The sequence below is a fragment of the Balaenoptera musculus genome, chromosome 17 (assembly GCF_009873245.2).
Source record: "Balaenoptera musculus isolate JJ_BM4_2016_0621 chromosome 17, mBalMus1.pri.v3, whole genome shotgun sequence".
Taxonomy (NCBI): domain Eukaryota; kingdom Metazoa; phylum Chordata; class Mammalia; order Artiodactyla; family Balaenopteridae; genus Balaenoptera; species Balaenoptera musculus.
Window position 1 is genome coordinate 37075394 of NC_045801.1, and position 25065 is coordinate 37100458.

General features: G+C 39.3%; 1 protein-coding gene across 1 annotated transcript in view; it reads right to left on the reverse strand.

Moving 5' to 3' along the window:
* Nucleotides 1–25065, reverse strand: part of VPS13B (vacuolar protein sorting 13 homolog B) — a 775748-nt gene that overhangs the window by 135360 nt on the left and 615323 nt on the right. Inside the window, exons 38-39 of the mRNA XM_036830846.1 lie at nucleotides 9919–10126; nucleotides 9431–9615 (exon numbers count right to left, since the gene is read on the reverse strand). Coding sequence (XP_036686741.1) covers nucleotides 9431–9615; nucleotides 9919–10126 — 393 coding nt within the window. The remainder of the gene's footprint in view (nucleotides 1–9430; nucleotides 9616–9918; nucleotides 10127–25065) is intronic.

Here is a 25065-nt window from a genome sequence, read left to right on the forward strand (position 1 = left end):
TCTCTGAAGGTTTCTTTTTCTGTAGTGTCACCATGTACTAATATCATAACCTTTACCTATCAGGTCCATGTGCTTTAGAATCACAGGAAGCTTGTAATGTCAAGTTTAAAGCAGCAAAAGTCTAGTTTTTAATTTATTGGGTAATACTGAGTATTACTCTCTGACTTGGAACATTTTTGCACATAATTACGAAAAAAGAATGAAATCCACACAACTATAAGGTTTAATGAAGCTTCAGTTCAGTCTGTGGATAAGTATGTAAGATAAAATGTTATTAGAAAACCAAACAATTAAATCACTAAGCTACGGACATTAGGCATCACACTGTAAACTCAGTTTCAAAAACAGAAAATTATTTTATGTATAAAGCTCTCATATATCATTAGAACCAAGAGAGTATTTATAGAATCTGTGGCATTGCTAATGTGTTACATAGTCACTGCATTAAAAAGGAAGCACTGACCAAGAAAGATACTTGGGGAAAAGAAAATATCTCATATGTATCTGTAAGACATTGAAACTTGCCTAATCTGTATTTTGAGAAGATGCCTGGGGAGGACAATGAGAAGATTTAAAAAAGTGATGTGAGGTTTATCTCTAGATGCAGACAGCCTGTGATGTGCAGAGAGAAACAGCTTTGACAGATATTTGCAAAAGAGAAAGCTGGAAAAACCACAGCAAAAAAGGAGTAAATTTCTTTTAGTGAGGCAGTCTTTTTAGAGACCCTCCTGTCAGTGGCGACTCTTCTCTGAAACCACAGACCATATATAAAAGGCTTCCCTCTTGGAAGGGTAGAATACACTGTGAAGATCTTCAGAGTTGGTCAGACAGGAAAGAAGCAGCTGACTGCATGAGGCCAGTACTGACCATGAGTTTGGCCAGGTTAGCCAGGGTGGCAAACAAGAGTGCTAAGAGACATGATACAGGATGAATCCCTTCGCGGGTATCTGCAAAGCTCACAAATGACCCTTAATTCACAGTCATGCTGGTGAATGTGATTCCACCCCATGGCCTTAGCTAAATGGGCCAAGAGCACCTGACAGCAAACTAGGTCAGTCAGGAATGTGGAACGGGACCAGAGGTTGGACTTGTAAATGTGACTCTGGGAGCTCTGGGAGTTGCTGGGGACTACCAGTGGTCTGAGAAGCAGGGGAAAAAAGAAGCTAGTCTGTTGAAAAGGAAGAATAAGGCAAATATGGGGAAAGATGCAGAGAAAAGTAAGGGTGGGTAAATACTCCCCTGGATTCCTGTCTTCCACTCCTGGCCCTATCCTTTACTAAAGGCCCAGCTGCATTTTGCCCTTGGCCTCTAGGACTCACCACTGTATCTTTTTTTTTTTTTTTCCTCACATCTTTATTGGAGTATAAATGCTTTACAATGTTGTGTTAGTTTCTGCTTTACAACCAAGTGAATCAGCTATACATATACATATATCCCCATATCTCCTCCCTCTTGAGCCTCCCTCCCACCCTCCCTCCCACCCCTCTAGGTGGTCACAAAGCACCGAGCTGATCTCCCTGTGCTATGCGGCTGCTTCCCACTAGCCATCCATTTTACATCTGGTAGTGTATATATGTCCATGCCACTCTCTCACTTCACCCCAAGTTCCCCTTCCCCTTCGGGCCCTCAAGTCCATTCTCTATGTCTGCGTCTTTTTTCCTGCCCTGCCATTAGCTTCATCAGTACTCCTTTTTAAAATTCCATATATATGTGTTAGCATATGGTATTTGTTTTCCCCACTGTATCTTGATACTAGCTCTCTCCTCTATTCTTTGCTACGCCAGCTTCAGTGGGGTTTCTGCTACCTGCAACCTAGAGGACTGTAGCTGACACACTACCTCGGAGGCACTGACCATGACCATGTGGGAAGGTGGTGTCTCGTCTAGCAGCCATTCACATCAGTGAAAGCACTCCATTAATCACATGCAGAGCCGTCATTCTCAACAATTATTATGACATTAACAGACTACAAACACAAAAAGTGTCTTTCTAAGAAAACAGGGCTTTCTTGGTTTAACACAGTGGGATCGAGGTTCTTTGATCAATTGAGAGGATGACGATGAGGATGATGATATGATGATAATGACAGCAGTTACAGAGTGCTGTAATAATAATTTACTGAGACTTTAACTATGCATGACACTATGCCAGATGCTTTATATACATTATCTTTACTCCTCCCAACTCTTCAAGGTAGTAAGAGTGGGATTTTGTTTGGAAAGGTTTGTGACATACTGCACAATAGAGCCATCATTTGGGAGAGGTCAGCATGCTGGGAAGGCAGGTAGCCGCAAGAGGGTACTTAGCATGATGGATTCACCATGATTTAAGATCTGGCCATTGGTCTTCCAGTCTCAAGAAATTTCCATGGTGTCCTAGCACTGGCTAGATTTAGGAATGCTGAGTCATGTAACAAAGTTCACTAGAGACTGATATATAAACCAGATGCCAAGTTATTAATTTACCATAAGATGTATCACTGCCAAGCAGCCTGGATACTGATGCTGGCCTGAGAAGTGTATGAAACTCTCTGTAGACAGATTGTATCAGGAGTCAAACTATTAGAAGGTTGTTTGGGGGGTTAGATGACTTGAATGTTAGACACAGAGATTTGACAGCTGCTACATTCATCTTCATAAAGGGGATTTAGCTACCAGGTGAACCAGACATTTAGGCACCATTTCTTTGAATGCTGCCAGGAGGGCTTCTTCCAACAAATGCTTCCATGACCATCCTAGGCCTCTAGAGCTGACCAGTTCTCCTTCTGAAGGAAACATTCTTTTTTTAGATATCTTTATACCCAAACCATCTTGTTTCTGGGGGTCCTTTTATTTATTTAAGGTTATTTTGCATATCTTTGGTCTGATTCATTATTTCATGATTTAACAGTTTGAAGCAAAGGAATAATTTTATTTTCCTTCTTTCCACATTTCTCAACAGAGTCCCTCACTGTCACTTAAATGTGACAATACATCTACAATACATCTACAAATGTATTGTAGATGTGTCCCATTTGTAGACATGTCAAAACAATTCCATTGTTTTACAAATAAGGTAAAGAACGTAAGTTTTGGAGTCAGAAAGACCTGAGATGAAATTCTGGCTCTCCCACTTCTTATGCTTCAAGAACAGTTAATTTCTCTTTATAAGTTTCCCCACTTATAAAATGGGGATAATGCCCACCCCTCAGAATAAAAGGAGATTTAATGAGGTTATGTATGCAAAGCACTTAGCACAGTGTTGGGTATCAAACACAAAGATGATCATAACACTTTGGAGCAAAAATAACACAGATCTCAACCATTTAGATTCTCCTTGGCTTCCAAGTATATGTTTTTTGTTGTTGTCTTCCAATGTGGTTTCACTTTGATTTTTATAGTCATATTAGTGTTACTTTAAAAACTAATTTCCATGACTTTTAAACTGGATAAACAAAAACGAATTGGGCATGAGTGCATTGATTTCTTTGGCTTACCATTCTCTTTCTCCACCAGAAATAAACAAATGACACAGCTTTCTTTTGTCTTTTTCTTCCTGTTATCCTTGAGAAGATATCTTTTAAGGACTCTAGTCATATAAGAGTTCTGCACCTAATTCTGAAGCTTGAAAATGCCTTTTTAACTGAGAAAGTGCTATGAAATTATAGAGCTTTAGTAACAAATTCATTCTTTTTTTGCCAATTAATTCAATTTACTCTTCAGATGTCAGAATTCCCCAAATTACATGATTCCTTCTATATAATGGGTCTATCCTAATATATATTCAACTATTCTATCTTCTGAGTTTACATATGCAATTATGTCCTCTCTTTTCAATTAGATTATAAACCTTACAAGAGTAGGGACAGATCTTCTATCTCTTTATATCTTCACTGTCTATACATTGTAGTATCCTATATTGATATTGGGAAGATATTCAACAATTATTTGTTGATGATAAATGCTATGAAGTGGAAATAAAAATAACAGATATATGTTTATCTTCTCATTTGTTAACTATATTCACATTTTCTGAAGGTGTAGATCTGAATTTAAATATCCTGTTTAATTTTTCTAACATGTGTTAATTTTTCCCTAAATTACTTAAACATTCTCTTTCCCTTTTATTTGACTTTAACACCAGTAATCTTACGTACACCCTAGATATTTCTTGCATTAGAGAAATTCCTGACTTTAGCTCCTGTATCTTTCCTTTTAATCCATACAGTATGTTATCCTTCATTTCACTCCTTTAACTTTACTTCACATCTGTTTAAATTGCTTCAGTGATCCCAACCCAACATTTAGTGTTTATCTTGAATTGTAATGTTCAAGCTTTACACTCTTGAGATCCTTGGGGAAAGATGCTATTTAGTATGGGCTACTGTCACATACCTAACGAAGATATCTAAAAATTTAGTACAATACATAAATGAAAATAAATATAAAAACAAGAATAATACAGTATTGAGAGAACAAGAACAAGCACCAACCGTGACAGATCTGTGTGAGAATTAAAATCTAAATCACCAATTCCACTATAAAGGATGAATTAAAAATTTACAATCTGAGAACACGGGTATTTCCAAAATGGAATCCTCAGTAGGCAGTGTACACAAGAGGATGAGGAGAGAGGAAAACTTACAGTATGTGCCAGACACAGTGCCAGAAATTTCTTACATTTCAGCTCATTTAAATAGCACAACATTCCTTCTAGGTTGATGGTATTACTCTACCTTACAGATCCTAATTTTATTGACATCTAAATATACTATTAACACTTAAAATTTAATGTGATAAAACTGACCACAAAATAAGCGCCTTTGGTTTTCTGTGAACATTAATTTCAGGGTCTTTATTCTGAACCTATGGCTACTTTAATAGTATAGACATGTTTTCCATATTTTTCAGTACAATCGCAAAATAAATTCCATAAGGTCCATAAAGTCATTTGTGGAGCCTGTTTATAAATCCCAATATTAACTATGGAAAGAGATACAAACAGATATATTTAAGGGTTCTATACAAGTGAACTCTATAAGGTCAGTTTCTTATGAACTAAATGGTCCTGAAGGAAAAAATTAATCCAAGCTTGATTCTGTTTTTAGGACTAAAACCAAGGAGATGAACTTGTTTTTGTATTTAAGGACGAGCCTCTGCCTAGGGGGCAGTGGCCTTGGCAGAAGAGTCAATGATCTCACCAAGAGCCTGTGTATAGTAATGATATTAGACTGCGTGTTTATAGTAGGTAATGCCACTGAAGCATAACACAGTGCATCCTGCCATAATTCAGTCTGTAAAACCAAATGCAGTCAATAGCACCATAAAATAATGACAAACAATGTAATGCTTTTGAATTATACAGAACAGGAACACAGACATCCATGTACTCATTGATCCATTCAATATACTGAGCATCTCCACTGCAGTGGATACTATACGGAACATAATGAAAGTTAGATGTGATCATTTCCTTTGGAAACCTACAGTCTAGGAGGGAGACAAGATATGGATAATTAAAATGTGAGGAATAGGTGAGAAATAGCATAAAAGTGGTGCCATGAAGTGTTACAGAACTTCAGAGAAAGGCAGTATCATGTTTGGAGATGGTGTCCAGAAAAGGCTTCATGGAATAGATGGCACTGGAGCTGTTTGGATGTGTGGATAGGATTTCAGCAGAAAAGGGAGAGACTCAAATGAAGAGGGAGTGGTACGGATGTGGGAGACCACAGGCTCGGGAATGCTGAATAGGCCAGTTTGATTACAGCATAGATCATGCGGAAGGGAAGGAAAGGCAAAGCTGGGTCGGGAGGTTCTGCAGGGCCCTCAAGGTCAGTCTAGCAGTGATAGGACCACTGAAGGTTTTTCTCAGGGAATGACACAATCCACCTGTTCCTTTAAGAACTTAGTAGGATAGGTTGGAAGGAGAAGAGATTGAAGGCTAGAATTTCACTTAGGAGGCTTTTTAGTGGTCCAGGCATTTGCTTGTGAAGAAGTGGAGGGAAGGAAATTAACATTTATTAAGAGCTCACTATGTGTAAGGCACTTATTTGTTTTAGCGATAATATTTCACTTAAATCTCCTGACAACTCTGCAAGGTAAATAGCATTAACTCCCGTGTTCAGCTGAGGAAATTAAGGCTCCAAGAGATCAGCAGTTTGCCTAAGGTCACTGAGTTAGTAAAATACAAAGGGGGAGGGGAACAGGAGTCAGCAGTTGAGACTTTAATGTCTACATTATCTACACTATACCATGTTGATGAAGGGTTTTCTTTTCATAAGTTCCCTGCTATTCAGGATTGGTAGTTCAATATTTTAGCGGTGCCTCCAGTACAGACCTAGAGATAATCACATAGAGCAGGAAAATGATTCTGACAACAGAAAGGTTGAATGTCTGAATGCTTGAATGCTGAAAATAGGGAAATTCTTCTACCCCAAACAACCAGAGAAACTTGCCTGCTAGACAGAGAGCTTCTGATGAGTGGACAGTGTCTTATCTGTCTCTGAGTCCCCAGGAGTATGCTCAGGGTCGGGCACTGCAAGCACTCAAGGAAAAAGCTGTCCTATTTCTACAGATGAGGTCACCCCAACCCCTGGGCCAAATTCTGCTCCTAGCCGGGGGAATATAAGGTTAGGCTGGGAGCTCAGTAGCATGGCAACTTTCTGCCAGTCCTGCTCTGTTCTTCCATCCCAGCTGTCAATTCTGGGTGTCCTTTCTTACCAATGGGATCAAGGTTTCCCCTTCAGCTTACAGTAGGTACAACCCTGTCTTGCTTCTTAGGCCAGCATCCTTGTCTTTGAACTCTGCCATGTATCAGCTCCTCCCTCTCCAACAAGATATGAAATGTAGCAGGACCTCTCTGATACCAGCTCTTTGCTTGTTGAAACCTGCCAGGCTTCCTTCACGCAGTGCTTATGTGCCAAGTCTACTGTATAGGTGCCTCGGACTATCCCAGATCTCCCAGACTACTCCAGCTGGTCTGTAGAGTCATTAGACCCCAGCTCTCTCTGATCTAGTCTGTGCTTCTGCTTGATGCAAAGACTTTTTTTTTTTTAAAGGATTTTTTTTTCTTTAATTAATTAATTTATTTTTAGCTGCGTTGGGTCTTCGTTTCTGTGCGAGGGCTTTCTCCAGTCGTGGCAAGTGGGGGCCACTCTTCATCACGGTGCGTGGGCCTCTCACTATCGCGGCCTCTCTTGTTGCGGAGCACAGGCTCCAGACGCGCAGGCTCAGTAGTTGTAGCTCATGGGCCCAGCCGCTCCGCGGCATGTGGGATCCTCCCAGACCAGGGCTCGAACCCGTGTCCCCTGCATCGGCAGGCATATTCTCAACCACTGCACCACCAGGGAAGCCCAATGCAAAGACTTTTGACGATAATCACTGTAATAGTACTGGTAGTACTCATACTTACATAGCACTTACCATGTGCCAGGCATTGTTCTATGTGTCTTACAAATATTAATTCCTATAAGCATTACATTATTAGTGGCCTCATTTTACTGATGAAAGAAAATCAAAACAGAAAACCTGAGGCTGAGAGATTAAGTTACTTATCTATGGTGACTCAGTCTGCAAATGGCAGAGCCAGAATTTGAACCCAGGCATTCTGGCTATAGTTCATTCTCTTAACCACTAAGCTCTCCTGCCTCTCCAGTGGCAGTGAGAAGATGAAGAACATGTCACTAGTGAATGTACTTACTATCTTAAATGCTCTGTTTAATACAACTGGCATAATACTACCAACCAATAGTTATCAGGCTTATGTTAATTAACATTTAACTATAAATCTGAATCCCAAAATCAGTTATAAAGAAGCCCTTACATGATGCTGAAACTTTGATATATGAGTATTTTCATTTTGACTGAAAATACTACAGATGTTCTACATTTAGGCAAGTCTAACAAGACAGTAGGATTCAAAGACAATGTCATTTTATTTAGCAAAAATAATCCAAGAATACTGGGAGAGAAGATAATCATGAATATGACCTTGACAGAAGGGGAAGCAAATGTGAGGATTTAAGAATCAAAGCAGAGTTGCTAAGAGGGTAGATCTTAAAAGTTCTCATCACAAGAAAAAAAAAAAAATGAAAGTAGATACTGTTGACATCTTGGGAAACTGGATAGTTCTGCATACTCTAGTTCACTTGACAAAATGATGACACATTTCAATGTTATCAATTCAGAAGGTGAACATCTGATTATATTATAACCAGGAATTTAAACAAGAATTAAATAATCATATAATAATACCAATGTTAATATGTACTGTGGTCTCCTCTGATTTGTATTATTATTCTGAGTTGTTAAGTATAGAGCAGTCATTAAAAAAACTGGCTCATATTTCTATACCAGGGGCTGGAGATTAGTGATCAAGACATACAAGAGAGGTAGGCAGTGTAGAGATCAGAGGTCCTTACAGGCCATAGTAAGATACAGAATTCTGTTAGTTTTAAAGGGAGCCACCATCAGGTTTTAAGTTAGGGGAGTGATGTAACCTAACCTACATTTTCAAAAGATCACTCTAGGTGTTGTTTGGAAAATGCACTACAAGGAGTCAAGGATGGAATCAGAGACACCAATTAGGAAGCTACTGTAGTAGGGAACAGAAGATGGTAGCTTGAACTCAAGTTGTACCAGTAGAAACAGAAAGAAGTAGATGGAATAGGGACATGTTTGGAGGTAGAGCTGACACGACTTGTTGATGAATTAGATGTGAGCAGTTAGGGAAAAAGAGCAATCAGGAATGACTTCGAGGGGATGGTTATGTGATCTAGTAATAGGTGGACAACTAAGAGAAAAACAAATTTTAGGAGAAATTCAGATCTGTAGAATATTAATAAGTAGAATAATAATATAGTGATATCCACACTCAGGGAAATGACAAGCAACAAACTTTCCACAGAATCATACAGAATATGATCACTGGTTAGATGGTTTTCCTATCAGCCTACCACAAGGCCCAAGACCATTTTCAGCTCAGGAAATGAAATGAAAATTAAGTCATCCTTTCTGGCCTTATGGGGACATACCTCATTTCATAGAACAGTTCTAAAAATTCTGAAGAGTGTGAGCACATGGTAGGTCCTCAGAAAATGTGTGGTGAGCTCAATGACACCCGTTTGTCCCATTACTAGCTGGAGACTATGTAAGCTACCTATAACAGATTGAAGAGTAGAATTAAGAACTCTCAGGATTGCCATGTACCATGAATCTGAATGACATTATTCTCTTATTATACAATTTCTAGTATATGTGTGTCGTGTGTGTGTGTGTGTGTGTGTGTGTGTGTGTGTGTGTACATACGTATGTGTTTGTATGTGCACATACATGTGTATTTCTCTCTGATACAACTGACGGAAAAGAGAGGTACGCTCCCAACATTTTTCCTATGATCAAATTAGCACTTTCCCACACTGTTTTTCATTTTGAAATGAAGAGTCATTCCATACCTGTAGCATATCACCAAGGTCTGCTGTGCTAATATCTGGATCCTCTGTGGTGTTGAAGGGCACAGGAGTTATGTGTACAAGGGTGAGCACTCTAGGTTCTGGATATCTCCATAACATCATTCCTGGGTTATCTTCGGTTTCATTGTAAAACAAGACTTCATAGACACCAGGCATTTTCAAAGGTTCTGTTAAACGAAAGTATAATTGATTGTATCCTTTCGAAGGGGAACATGTTGGTTTATTACACAAGAAAAAATTATGAGTATAAAAGAAAAGAATATAAAGAAGCTGGTTGATCATGTTTACATGGTTTAAGACAGGAACAAATCAAGAATTTTCCCTTAAGAGAGACTGAATGGCAATGTACTATTTTTGTACTGCAGGTATTGACTTACTTTTCAAGTGATCTTGATGTGTTATCATTTACTGAATGTGAAGGTAAAATAAACAAACACACACACAATCACACTGAAGCTATCGCTACTTACCAGCATCCCGTATATATTGAAACAGACCTGTCCGTAGGTCATCCGAACTTTGTTCACTTTTAAATATCTGATTTTTTTCCATAGGAGATGGAATTTGCGGCACTGTTTCAGAAACTTGCACTTCAAAATTTCCCTCCTCTTTAAGGTATCCATTGAGTAATTCATGTAGAAGAACTAAGCAATTCAAATGTTCTTGACCCCAGAAAACCTTTAAAATCATATGAAAAATTTTACTGGCTTTAACACAAACACTTCATGAGGATAATTAGGTACAATCATATTTGAATTACTTCAAGACTGTAATTACACTTAATTTAACTATTGATAATAATTAAACTATAATTTTTAAGAAGCAATTGACCTATGGGATGAAATTCTATTCTTGGGTAAATACATAAAAACAAGAAAAATCAAGTATATCATATATTGTGTGGATAGCAATCAATTTTAAATGCTGAATTGATAATGAAATTATGTTGATGTGAGGTAATGTTTATGAATTAACTTAGCTAAGAGGGAAAAGAACATCCATTACAGTCTGAGAGAAGGCAATGAAGATCCTTCTAGGCCAAAATGTTAATAATATTGTAGAACAGCTTCTACATTTTGTCATGAGATTACATGAACACATTTTGATTATAGGGCTCCTTTCTTTGCACTTTCACTCTTCAGAAAAAAAAAGAAGGAAGATGCTCAATGAACCTGAACTTAAAAGGCTCCTAACTTTAGTGTTTAGTGAGAAAGTGCCAACAAACAGTATTTCACAGCCCTTGAGAACCAACTAAACAGGAGCTATGGTACAGTTTCAGAACAAACTCTTGGTGTTACATCTAACAGAGAGGATCAAGTTCCCTTTTTCTGCATGTGAAGAGTATTAGTCTATAATGGAAGTATGACCAGTGGGTAATAATGATTAATGTCAGAGGACATAAATTTTCAATAATATTAAATTTCTCTGAATATACTGAATAAAGGCAATACAACCATAATTTCTAAGCGAACCAGCTAATATGGAAAAGAAGAAAAGAATATACAGAGGTAGAAAAGAATAAGCCTATGCTTTGTGGGTAAGTTTTAAACCCTCAGTTTAAGTCCTACTCTCTGGAATTAAGGCATCTCAGAAATAAAGGTAAGAGGTATGATACTAAGTCTATTTTTTTCTCATGAATCCTATTTTTATTGAATCCTGAAAAACAGAGATAGGTGAAAAGTCAAGTTGGGGAGTCAAACACTGTGCTCCAGGTTTTAAAATGTCAAGAGAGTTTATAATGTAGAGATGATATACTTTGTTTTTGCTCTTATTGTTGTTTTTAATGTGGAGTTACTTTGCTGTCTTGGAAAAATGGTAATACAATTACTATTCTTGATAAAACAACACGAAATCACATGCTGAGTAAATCTATGAAAATTTATAACAGATACTGAAAATCTCCAAACCAATCAATGTAAAGCAATAAGTTACTGGGCTCCCCACATCTACCTCTGTGTCACTAAGAAAACTGGTGAAAAAGGTGAGGCAAGACAACTTTTAGATGAAGACAAGAAATTCATATTTAATATGCCTCCACTATTAACAAATTAGTAATTTCCATTTTCTATAACTCTGAATTCCTCAAGCTTTTTAGATTTGTGTCAAATTTGGGGAACACCAAGTCATATAAAGAACACATTCAGGACAGCTTCAAGATGGCAGAAGAGTAAGACGTGGAGATCACATTCCTCCCCACAAATACATCAGAAATACATGTACATGTGGAACAACTACAGAACACCTCCTGAACGCTGGCAGAAGAACTCAGACTTCCCACAAGGCAAGAAACTCCCCACGTACCTGGGTAGGGCAAAAAAAAAAAAGAAAAAAACAGAGACAAACGAATAGGGACGGGACCTGCACCGCTGGAAGGGAGCTGTGAAGGAGGAAAAGTTCCCACACACTAGGAGGCCTCTTCACTGGCGGAGATGGGGGGTGGTGGGGGAAGCTTCGGAGCCATGGAGGAAAGCACAGCAACAGGGGTGCAGAGGGCAAAGTGGAGAGATTCCCGCACAGAGGATCGGTGCCGAGCAGCACTCACCAGCCCGAGAGGCTTGTCTGCTCACCCGCCAGGGCGGGTGGGGGCTGGGAGCTGAGGCTCGGGCTTCGGAGGTCGGATCCCTGGGAGAGGACTGGGGTCGGCTGCATGAACACAGCCTGAAGGGGGCTAGTGCGCCATGGTTAGCTGGGAGGGAGTACGGGAAAAGGTCTGGAGCTGCCGAAGAGGCAAGAGACCAATGTTTTGGGGTGCGTGAGGGGAGGGGATTCAGAGCACTGCCTAAATGAGCTCCAGAGGTAGGCGCGAGCTGTGGCTATCAGCCTGGACGCCAGAGACGGGCATGAAATGCTAAGGCTGCTGCTGCCGCCACCAAAAAGCCTCTGTGCGAGCACAGGTCACTATCCACACCTCCCCTCCCTGGAGGCTGTGCAGCCCGCCACTGCCAGGGTCCCGTGATCCAGGAACAACTTCCCCAGGAGAACACAAGGCGTGCCTCAGGCTGTTGCAATGTCACACCGGCCTCTGCCGCCACAGGCTCCACACGCATTCCGTACTCCTCCCTCACCCTGGCCTGAGTGAGCCAGAGCCCCCTAATCAGCTGCTGCTTTAACCCTGTCCTGTCTGGGTGGGGAACAGACACCCTCAGGCGACCTACATGCAGAGGCGGGGCCCAATCCAAAGCTGAACCCCAGGAGCTGTGCGAACAAAGAAGAGAAAGGGAAATTTCTCCCAGCAGCCTCAGAAGGGGCAGATTAAATCTCCACAATCAACTTGATGTACCCTGCATCTATGGAATACCTGAATAGACAACGAATCATCCCAAAATTGAGGCGGTGGACTTTGGGATCAACTGTAGACTTGGGGTTTGTTTTCTGCATCTAATTTGTTTCTGGTTTTATGTTTATCTTAGTTTGGTATTTACAGCTTATTACCATTGGTAGATCTGTTTATTGATTTGGTTGCTCTCTTCCTTTTTAAAATTTTTTAATGTATATATATATTTTTCCTTTTTCTCCTTTTGTGAGTGTGTATGTGTATGCTTCTTTGTGTGACTTTGTCTGTATAGCTTTGCTTTTACCATTTGTCTTAGGGTTCTGTCTGTCCTTTTTTTTTTTTTTGTACAGTTTTTAGAGCTTGTTATCATTGGTGGATCTGTCTTCTCGTTTGGTTGCTCTCTCTCTCTTTCTTTTTTTTTTTTTTTTACTACTTTAAAATATTTTTCTCTTCAATAATATATTATTATTATTATTATTTTTTTCTTTTACCCCCTCCCCCAACAATGGCGCGGCGGGCACTGGCAGCCCCGGGCTATGCCGGGGCTGTGCCGCACATGCAGACGCGACTTCGCCCGCCGCTCTCCTGTCCGCCCAGCCGCCGGGCCCCGGGCAGGGGCCCGGCCCCGGCCGCACCCCCGCCGCCGCCGCCTCCCCGGAGCCAACTAGTCTGTCTATTTTTTATTTTAATAACTTTAATTTATTTACTATTTTTTTTCTTTCTTTCTTTTTTTTTTTTCTCCCTTTTCTTCTGAGCAGGGTGGCTGACAGAGTCTTGGTGCTCCAGCTGGGTGTCAGGCCTGAGCCTCTGAGGTGACAGAGCCAAGTTCAGGACATTGGTCCACCAGAGACCTCCTGGCCCCACGTAATATCAAACAGCGAAAGCTCTCTCAGAGATCTCCATCTCAACGCTAAGACCCAGCTCCACTCAACGACCAGCAAGCTAGAGTGCTGGACACCCTATGCCAAACAACTAGCAAGATAGGAAAACAACCCTACTCATTAGCAGAGAAGCTGCCTAAAATCATAGCAACTTCAGAGACACTCCAAAACACACCACCGGACACAGTCCTCCCCACCAGAAAGACAAGATCCAGCCTCATCCACCAGAACACAGGCACCAGTCCCCTCCACCAGGAAGCCTACACAAACCACTGAACCAACCTTAGCCACTGGGTACAGACACCAAAAACAACAGGAACTACGAACCTGCAGCCTGCAGAAAGGAGACCCCAAACACAGTAAGTTAAGCAAAATGAGAAGACAGAGAAATACACAGCAGATGAAGGAGCAAGGTAAAAACACACCAGACCTAACAAATGAAGAGGAAATAGGCAGCCTACTTGAAAAAGAATTCAGAGTAATGATAGTAAAGATGATCCAAAATCTTGGAAATAGAATGAAGAAAATACAAGAAACGTTTAACAAGGACCTAGAAGAACTAAAGAGCAAACAAACAATAATGAACAGCACAAAAAATGAAATTAAAAATTCTCTAGAAGGAATCAATAGCAGAATAACTGAGGCAGAAGAACGGATAAGTGACCTGGAAGATAAAGGACGAGAAATAACTACCGCAGAGCAGAATAAAGAAAAAAGAATGAAAAGAATTGAGGACAGTCTCAGAGACCTCTGGGACAACATTAAACGCACCAACATTCGAATTATAGGGGTCCCAGGAGAAGAAGAGAAAAAGAAAGGGACTGAGAAACTATTTGAACAGATTATAGTTGAAAACTTCCCTAATATGGGAAAGGAAATAGTCAATCAAGTCGAGGAAGAACAGAGAGTCCCATACAGGATAAATCCAAGGAGAAACACGCCAAGACACATATTAAGCAAACTATCAAAAATTAAATACAAAGAAAAAATATTAAAAGCAGCAAGGGAAAAGCAACAAATAACATACAAGGGAATCCCCATAAGGTTAACAGCTGATCTTTGAGCAGAAACTCTGCAAGCCAGAAGGGAATGGCAGGACACATTTAAAGTAATGAAAGAGAAAAACCTACAAACAAGATTACTCTACCCAGCAAGGGTCTCATTCAGATTCAATGGAGAAATTAAAAGCTTTACAGACAAGCAAAAGCTAAGAGAATTCAGCACTACCAAACCAGCTTTACAATAAATCCTAAAGGAACTTCTCTAGGCAGGAAACACAAGAGAAGAAAAAGACCTACAATAACAAACTCAAAACAATTAAGAAAATTAATAGGAACACACATATTGATAACTACCTAAAATGTAAATAGATTAAATGCTCCAACCAAAAGACACAGACTGGCTGAATGGATACAAAAACAAGACCCATATATATGCTGTCTACAGGAGACCCACTTCAGACCTAGGGACACATATAGACTGAAAGTGAGGGGATGGAAAAAGACATTCTATGCAAATGGAAATCAAAGGAAAGCTGGAGTAGCAATTCTCATATCAGACAAAATAGACTTTAAAATAAAGACTATTACAAGAGACAAAGAAGGACACTACATAATGACCCCGGTGAGGTAGCAGGATACAAAATTAATGCAGAGAAATCTCTTGCATTCCTATACACTAATGATGAAAAGTCTGAAAGAGAAATTAAGGAAACACTCCCATTTACCATTGCAACAAAAAGAATAAAATACCTAGGGATAAACCTACATGAGGAGACAAAAGACTTGTATGCAGAAAACTATAAGACACTGATGAAAGAAATTAAAGATGATACAAACAGATGGAGAGATATACCGTGTCTTGAATTGGAAGAATCAACATTGTGAAAATGACTATACTACACAAAGCAACCTACAGATTCAATGGAATCCCTATCAAACTACCAATGGTGAGCCCTGAACCAAGATGGCGTTGTAGAAGGACGTGCTCTCACTCCCTCTTGTGAGAACACCAGAATCAAAAATAGCTGCTGGACAATCATCGACAAGAGGACACTGGAACTCAACAAAAAAGATACCTTACATCCAAAGACAAAGGAGAAGCCACAGCGAGACAGTAGGAGGGGCGCAATAACAGGAAAATGAAATCCCATAACTCCTGGGTGGGTGACTCACAGACTGGAGAACACTTATACCACAGAAGTCCATCCACTGGAGTGAAGGTTCTGAGCCCCACGTCAGGCTTCCCAACCTGGGGGTCCGGGAATGGGAAGAGGAATTCATAGAGAATCAGACTTTGAAGGCTAGTGGGATTTGATTGCAGGACTTTGACAGGATTGGGGGAAAACAGAGACTCCACTCTTGGAGGGCACACACAAAGTTGTGTGCGCATCGGGACCCAGAGGAAGGAGCAGTGACCCCAGGGGAGACTGAACCAGACCTACCTGCTAGTGTTGGAGGGTCTCCTGCAGACGGGGGGGGGGTGGCTGTGGCTCACAGTGGGGACAAGGACACTGGCAGCAGAAGTTCTGAGAAGTACTCCTTAGTGTGAAGCCTCCCAGAGTCTGCCATTAGCCCCACCAAAGAGACCAGGTAGGTTCCAGAGTTGGGTTGCCTCAGGCCAAACAACCAACAGGCAGGGAATCCAGCCCCACCCATCAGCAGACAAGTGGATTAAAGTTTTACTGAGCTCTGCCCACCTGAGAAACAGTCAGCTCTACCCACCACCAGTCCCTCCCATCAGGAAACTTGCACAAGCCTCTTACATAGCCTCATCCACCAGAGGGCAGACAGCAGAAACAAGAACTACAATCCTGCAGCCTGTGGAACAAAAACCACATTCACAGAAAGATAGACAAGATGAAAAGGCAGAGGGGTATGTACCAGATGAAGGAACAAGATAAAACCCCAGAAAAACAACTAAATGAAGTGGAGATAGGCAACCTTCCAGTAAAAGAATTCAGAATAATGATAGTGAAGATGATCCAGGACCTCGGAAAAAGAATGGAGGCAAAGATCGAGAAGATGCAAGAAATGTTTAACAAAGACCTAGAAGAACTAAGAGCAAACAAACAGAGATGAACAATAAAATAACTGAAATCAAAACAACACTAGAAGGAATCAATAGAAGAATAACTGAGGCAGAAGAACGGATAAGTGACCTTGAAGACAGACTGGTGGAATACGCTGCTGTGGAACAGAATAAAGAAAAAAGAATGAAAAGAAATGAAGACAGCCTAAGAGACTTCTGGGACAACATTAAATGCAACAACATTCGCATTATAGGGGTCCCAGAAAGAGAAGAGAGAGAGGAAGGAGCAGAGAAAATTTTGAAGAGATTATAGTCTAAAACTTCCCGAACATGGGAAAGGAAATAGCCACCCAAGTCCAGGAAGCGCAGCGAGTCCCATACAGGATAACCGCAAGGCGAAACATGGTGAGACACATCGTAATCAAATTGGCAAAAATTAAAGAGAAAGAAAATTATTGAAAGCATCAAGGGAAAAACGACACATAACATACAAGGGAACTCCCATAAGGTTAACAGCAGATTTCTCAGCAGAAACTCGACAAGACAAAAGGGAGTGGCATGGTATACTTAAAGTGATGAAAGGGAAAAACGTACAACCAAGATTACTCTACCCCGCAAGGATCTCATTCAGATTCGATGGAGAAATCAAAAGCTTTACAGACAAGCAAAAGCTCAGAGAATTCAGCACCATCAAACCAGCTCTACAACAAATGCTAAAGGAACTTCTCTAAGTGGAAAACACAAGAGAAGAAAAGGACCTACAAAAACAAACCCAAAACAATTAAGAAAATGGTCATAGGAACATACATATCGATAATTACCTTAAACGTGAATGGATTAAATGCTCCAACCAAAAGACACAGACTTGTTAAATGGATACAGAAACAAGGTCCATATATAGGCTGTCTAATAAAAGAGACCCACTTCAGACCTAGGGACACATACAGACTGAAAGCGAGGGGACGGAAAAAGATATTCCATGCAAATGGAAATCAAAAGAAAGCTGGAGTAGCAATACTCATATCAGATAAAATAGACTTTAAAATGAATGTTACAAGAGACAAGGAAGGACACTACATAATGACCAAGGGATCAATCCACGAAGAAGATATAACCACTATAAATATATATGCACCCAACATAGGAGCACCTCAATACATAAGGCCACTGCTAACAGCTATAAAAGAGGAAATTGACAGTAACACAATAATAGTGAGGGACTTTAACACCTCACTTACAACAATAGACAGAGCATCCAAAATGAAAACAAATAAGGAAACAGAAGCTTTAAATGACACAATAGACCAGATAGATTTAATTGATATTTATAGGACATTCCATCCAAAAACAGCAGATTACACTTTCTTCTCAAGTGCGCACGGAACATTCTCCAGGATAGATCACGTCTTGGGTCACAAATCAAGCCTCAGTAAATTTAAGAAAATTGAAATCATATCAAGCATCTTTTCTGACCACAACGCTATGAGATTAGAAATCAATTACAGGGAAAAAATGTAAAAAACACAAACACATGCAGGCTAAACAATACATTATTAAATAACCAAGAGATCACTGAAGAAATCAAAGAGGAAATCAAAAAATACCTAGAGACAAATGACAATGAAAACACAACGATCCAAAACCTATGGGATGCAGCAAAAGCAGTTCTAAGAGGGAAGTTTATAGCTATACAAGCCTACCTGAAGAAAGAAGAAAAATCTCAAATAAACAATCTAACCTTACACCTAAAGGAACTAGAGAAAGAAGAACAAACAAAACCCAAAGTTAGCAGAAGGAAAGAAATCATAAAGATCAGAGCAGAAATAAATGAAATAGAAACAAAGAGAACAATAGCAAAGATCAATAAAACTAAAAGCTGGTTCTTTGAGAAGATAAACAAAATTGATAAACCATTAGCCAGACTCATCAAGAAAAAGAAGGAGAGGACTCAAATCAATAAAATTAGAAATGAAAAAGAAGTTACAACAGACACTGCAGAAATACAAAGCATCCTAAGAGACTACTACAAGCAACTCTATGCCAATAAAATGGACAACCTGGAAGAAATGGACAGATTCTTAGAAAGGTATAACCTTCCAAGACTGAACCAGGAAGAAACAGAAAATATGAACAGACCAATCACAAGTAATGAAATTGAAACTGTGATTAAAAATCTTCCAACAAACAAAAGTCCAGGACCAGATGGTTTCACAGGTGGATTGTGTCAAACATTTAGAGAAGAGCTAACACCCATCCTTCTCAAACTCTCTCAAAAAATTGCAGAGGAAGGAACACTCTCAAACTCATTTTATGAGGCCACCATCACCTTGATACCAAAACCAGACAAAGATACTACAAAAAAAGAAAATTACAGACCAATATCACAGATGAATGTAGATGCAAAAATCCTTAACAAAATACTAGCAAACAGAATTCAACAACACATTAATAGCATCATACACCATGATCAAGTGGGATTTATCCCAGGGATGCATGGATTCTTCAATATAAGCAAATCAATCAATGTGATACACCACATTAACAAACTGATTAACAATGTGACACATCATATTAACAAACTGAAAAACCATATGATCATCTCAATAGATGCAGAAAAAGCTTTTGACAAAATTCAACACCCATTTATGATAAAAACTCTCCAGAAAGTGGGCATAGAGGGAACCTACCTCAACATAATAAAGGTCATATACGACAAACCCACAGCAAACATCATTCTCAATGGTGAAAAACTGAAAGCATTTCCTCTAAGATAAGGAATGAGACAAGGATGTCCACTCTCACCACTATTATTCAACATAGTTTTGGAAGTCCTAGCCATGGCAATCAGAGAAGAAAAAGAAAAAAGGAAATACAAACGGGAAAAGAAGAAGTAAAACTGTCACTGTTTGCAGATGACATGATACTATACATAGAGAATCCTAAAGATGCCACCAGAAAACTACTAGAGCTAATCAAGGAATCTGGTAAAGTTGCAGGATACAAAATTAATGCACAGTAATCTCTTGCATTCCTATACACTAATGATGAAAAATCTGAAAGAGGAATTAAGGAAACACTCCCATTTACCGTTGCAACAAAAAGAATAAAATACCTAGGAATAAACTTACCTAGGGAGACAAAAGACCTGTATGCAGAAAACTATAAGACACTGATGAAAGAAATTAAAGACGATACCAACAGATGGAGAGATATACCATGTTCTTGGATTGGAAGAATCAATATTGTGAAAATGACTCTACTCCCCAAAGCAATCTACAGATTCAATGCAATCCCTATCAAATTACCAATGGCATTTTTTACGGAACTAGAACAAAAAATCTTAAAATTTGTATGGAGACACCAAAGACCCCGAATAGCGAAAGCAGTCATGAGGGAAAAAAACGGAGCTGGCGGAATCAGACCCCCTGACTTCAGACTATACTACAAAGCTACAGTAATCAATACAATATGGTACTGGCACAAAAACAGAAACACAGATCAATGGAACAAGATAGAAAGCCCAGAGGTAAACCCACACACCTATGGTCAACTAATCTATGACAAAGGAGGCAAGGATATACAATGGAGAAAAGACAGTCTCTTCAATAAGTGGTGCCGGGAAAACTGGACAGCTACATGTAAAAGAATGAAATTAGAACACTCCCTAACACTATACACAAAAATAAACTCAAAATATATTAGAGACCTAAATGTAAGACTGGACACTAGAAAACTCTTAGAGGAAAACATAGGAAGAACACTCTTTGACATAAATCACAGCAAGATCTTTTTTGATCCACCTCCTAGAGAAATGGAAATAAAAACAAAAATAAACAAATGGGATCTAATGAAACTTCAAAGCTTTTGCACAGCAAAGGAAACCATAAACAAGACGAAAAGAAAACCTTCAAAATAGGAGAAAATATTTGCAAAAGAATCAACGGACAAAGGATTAATCTCCAAAATATATGAACAGCTCATGCAGCTTGATATTAAAAAAACAAACAACCCAATCCAAAAATGGGCAGAAGACCTAAATAGACATTTCTCCAAAGAGGACATATAGTTGGCCAAGAAGCACATGAAAAGCTGCTCAATATCACTAATTATTAGAGAAATGCAAACCAAAACTACAATGAGATATCACCTCGCACCAGCTGGAATGGGCATCATCAGAAAATCTAGAAACAACAAATGCTGGAGAGGGTGTGGAGAAAAGGGAACCCTCTTGCACTGTTGGTGGGAATGTAAATTGATACAGCCACTCTGGAGAACAGTATGGAGGTTCCTTAAAAAACTAAAAATAGAATTACCATATGATCCAGCTATCTCACTACTGGGCATATGCCCAGAGAAAACCATAATTCAGAAAGACACATGTACCCCAATGTTCATTGCAGCACTATTTCCAATAGCCAGGTCATGGAAGCAACCTAAATGCCCATCGATAGACGAATGGATAAAGAAGATGTGGTACATATATACAATGGAATACTACTCAGCCATAAAAAGGAATGAAATTGGGTCATTTGTTGAGATGTGGATGGATCTAGAGAGTGTCATACAGAGTGAAGTAAGTCAGAAAGAGAAAAACAAATATCGTATATTAACGCATATATGTGGAACCTAGAAAAATGGTACAGATGAACTGGTTTGCAGGGCAGAAATTGAGACATTGATGTAGAGAACACACGTATGGACACCAAGGGGGGAAAGCCGTGGGGGGGTGGGGGGGTGGTGTGATGAATTGGGCGATTGGGATTGACATGTATACACTGATATGTATAAAATTGATGACTAATAAGAACTTGCTGTATAAAAAAATAAAATAAAATTCAAAATTAAAAAAAAAAAAAAGAAAAGAAAAGTGAGAAATTCACCTAGATCTGTTAGGCAAAATGTGTGATAAGCCCGTGGTATGACTTTCCTAGTCCTGAGAGATCTTTTAAAAGTTCAGTATGAGACTCCTTATAAAAATTTCACACACACACACAAAAAGTCTATATCATCATAGTTATATAAATCATCAGGCCAAGTTTATTGAGACCAGACTTATTATGCAAACAAACTACTCTTAGTTTGGTTATATTTGGTAAAAATGAGGGTAATTTTAGAGAGAAAAGTATTATGTTTCAGTGAATATTAAATTCCGGTTTTGTTAATGGGGGGTCTATATTTATTAAGACTTATCTCCCAGGTAGTTCCTTGCTGTCATGCTATATTAATGTAAAGTTTAATTGAAGGACACTCTAAGTTTGTTTCTGAAGTTTATCTCAGTAATCTCTCTTTGAATGAAGATCAGATGCCCCAGGACCTGGTACCAGGACATTATGCATGCTGGAACAGGCATAATTTAAAGACTATCTCCAACCTGGATGGAAGGACACTTATCAGGTACTCTTAACTAGCTCATGCACAGTGAAACTGAAGGGAATGACTGCTGGATTAATTTCCACTCAAAAAGGGCCCTTGCAGTGGACTGGCCTATGGAGAGTGTGGCTGACCTTAAAATCACCTTAAAACAATGCTCAAACAAAAGAGAAACTACACTCATACCAGGATGAGAAGAAGACGACATCAGAAGTAGACAGCTTGCCCAAGATCCTGGACTTGACTCGTATGATCATTTATAATGTTTTCTTGACTTCTTAGACCCTTGCATATGAATCAAATGTTTTCCTATCATGGGCACGATCCTATGCTGTTTTAAAAATCAATCCAGTTGTTGGGTTTGTGGCCAGTTACCTGTGTCTAGTACTTCTGGGTTACCTTGGTAACTACTACTAGGCTCAAACTGGTTGGCTCTTAGGAAATTTATTCTAGAAGAGAGAAATTATAGTCCTATTTAGGCCACTATTAATATTACTAGGTGGGATCCCCTCACCTAGCCAATTAATGATCCTACTCTGACTCTGGCCATAAAATTTTCTTTATTACTCAGGCTCAATCATAGCAACAAGCAAAATTTCAGTCAAGGAATAAGACCTCCCACAATTATGGGATAGATTTATGTAGTTAACACCAGGCCATGGTAATTTAAGTTAAAAGGTTCCTCTATGTTGGGAACAATTAAATCAGAGTAAGGATAATCAGTCTAGTAACACTAGGAAACTGGGCGGGGTGCCTTATGGACAGTGCCAATATATAATTTACCTTAAAGATAAGGATTGGTACAGAACAGACTAAGTCAGACAACCTGGGATATACTGGGCCACACCTAATGGAAGCTCGCTTAATTCTTACTTATGACTTCTCTAATACTGCTAGCTATGTTATTTGTATTTCACCTGTTTTACAAAATTGTTGTTTCTTACATTACCAAATGTGTGACTGAGCCTGTCATAAAATGATGATATATGGTTCCATGTAAGATCAATGATGGTAACAGTGTAACTCTAGATATGGGAAGAAGCAACAATGGAATATTTTCCTGGACTGTAACAGACTAGTAAGACAGTTGGTCCAGAGATTTTTTGGGTACTCCTCCAGTAAAAGCACATTGAGTAGCCTATCAGAAAACTCTTTGCCAGGCCTGGGAATGACCATTTCTAGCACCATGGAATGAAATGGTCATGAAATGCCCCCCAAACCATGGTCAAATTTAAGACCATGAAGGGGCCCTGCTGACTGGAAATTGGCACTTGCCATTGGTACTTGCTGTCTGCCTCTACAAAGATTAAATCATGAGCCACTGAAGCTGCTGACCTTCAACACCCCCTGAAGGAGTTCAGAGTGGACATCAGGAATGAGGCAGTCTCTGCTCTGGGAAAAACTGGCAGAACAGGCCTTCAGATAGTTAGATATTTTCAGGAGAAGATTTTTTGAGCCGAAATTCTTGCATCTTCTCATACCTAGAGAAACACTAACATCATTAATGGTGACATCTGCTTTGGCTATTAAGGAGAATATTACAATTAAAAGTCAAAATGGAAAAAAAAACCAACAAAAAACAAACTACCAATGGCATTTTTCACAGAACTAGAACAAAAAAATTCACAATTTGTATGGTAACACAAAAGACCCCGAATAGCCAAAGCAGTCTTGAGAAAGAAAAACAGAGCTGGAGGAATCAGGTTCCTGGACTTCAGACTATACTACAAAGCTATAGTAATCAAGACAGTATGGTACTGGCACAAAAACAGAAATATAGATCAATGGAACAGGATAGAAAGCCCAGAGATAAACCCACACACACATGGTCACCTTATTTTTGATAAAGGAGGCAATAATATACAATGGAAAAAAGACAGCCTCTTCAATAAGTGGTGCTGGGAAAACTGGAGAGCTACATGTAAAAGAATGAAATTAGAACACTCCCTAACACCATACACAAAAATAAACTCAAAATGGATTAAAGACCTAAATGTAAGGCCAGACACTATAAAACTCTTAGAGGAAAACATAGGCAGAACACTCTGACATAAATCACAGCAAGATCCTTTTTGACCCACCTCCTAGAGAAATCGCAATAAAAACAAAAGTAAACAAATGGGACCTAATGAAACTTAAAGCTTTTGCACAGCAATGAAAACCATAAACAAGACGAAATGACAACCCTCAGAATGGGAGAAAATATTTGCAAACGAAGTAACTGACAAAGGATTAACCTCCAAAATATACAAGCAGCTCATGCAGCTCAATATCAAAAAAACAAACAACCCAATCCAAAAATGGGCAGAAGACCTAAATAGACATTTCTCCAAAGAAGATATACAGATTGCCAACAAACACATGAAAAGATGCTCAACATCACTAATCATTAGAGAAATGCAAATCAAAACTACAATGAGGTATCACCTCACACAGGTCAGAATGGCCATCATCAAAAAATCTACAAATAATAAATGCTGGAGAGCGTGTGGAGAAAAGGGAACCCTCTTGCACTTTTGGTGGGAATGTAAATTGATACAGCCACTATGGAGAACAGTATGGAGGTTCCTTAAAAAACTAAAAATGGAACTACCATACGACCCAGCAATCCCACTACTGGGCATATACCCTGCAAAAACCATAATTCAAAAAGAGTCATGTACCACAATGTTCACTGCAGCACTATTTACAATAGCCAGGACATGGAAGCAACCTAAGTGTCCATCGACAGATGAATGGATAAAGAAGATGTGGCACATATATACAATGGAATATTACTCAGCCATAAAAAGGAACGAAATTGAGTTATTTGTAGTGAAGTGGTTGGACCTAGAGTGTGTCATACAAAGTGAAGTAAGTCAGAAAGAGAAACAAAAATACCATATGCTAACACATATATATGGAATCTAAAAAAAAAAATGGTTTTGACAAACCTAGGGGCAGGACCGGAATAAAGACGCAGATGTAGAGAATGGACTTGAGGACATGGGGAGGGGGAAGGGTAAGCTGCGACGAAGTGAGAGAGTGGCATGGACATATATATATACTACCAAATGTAAAAT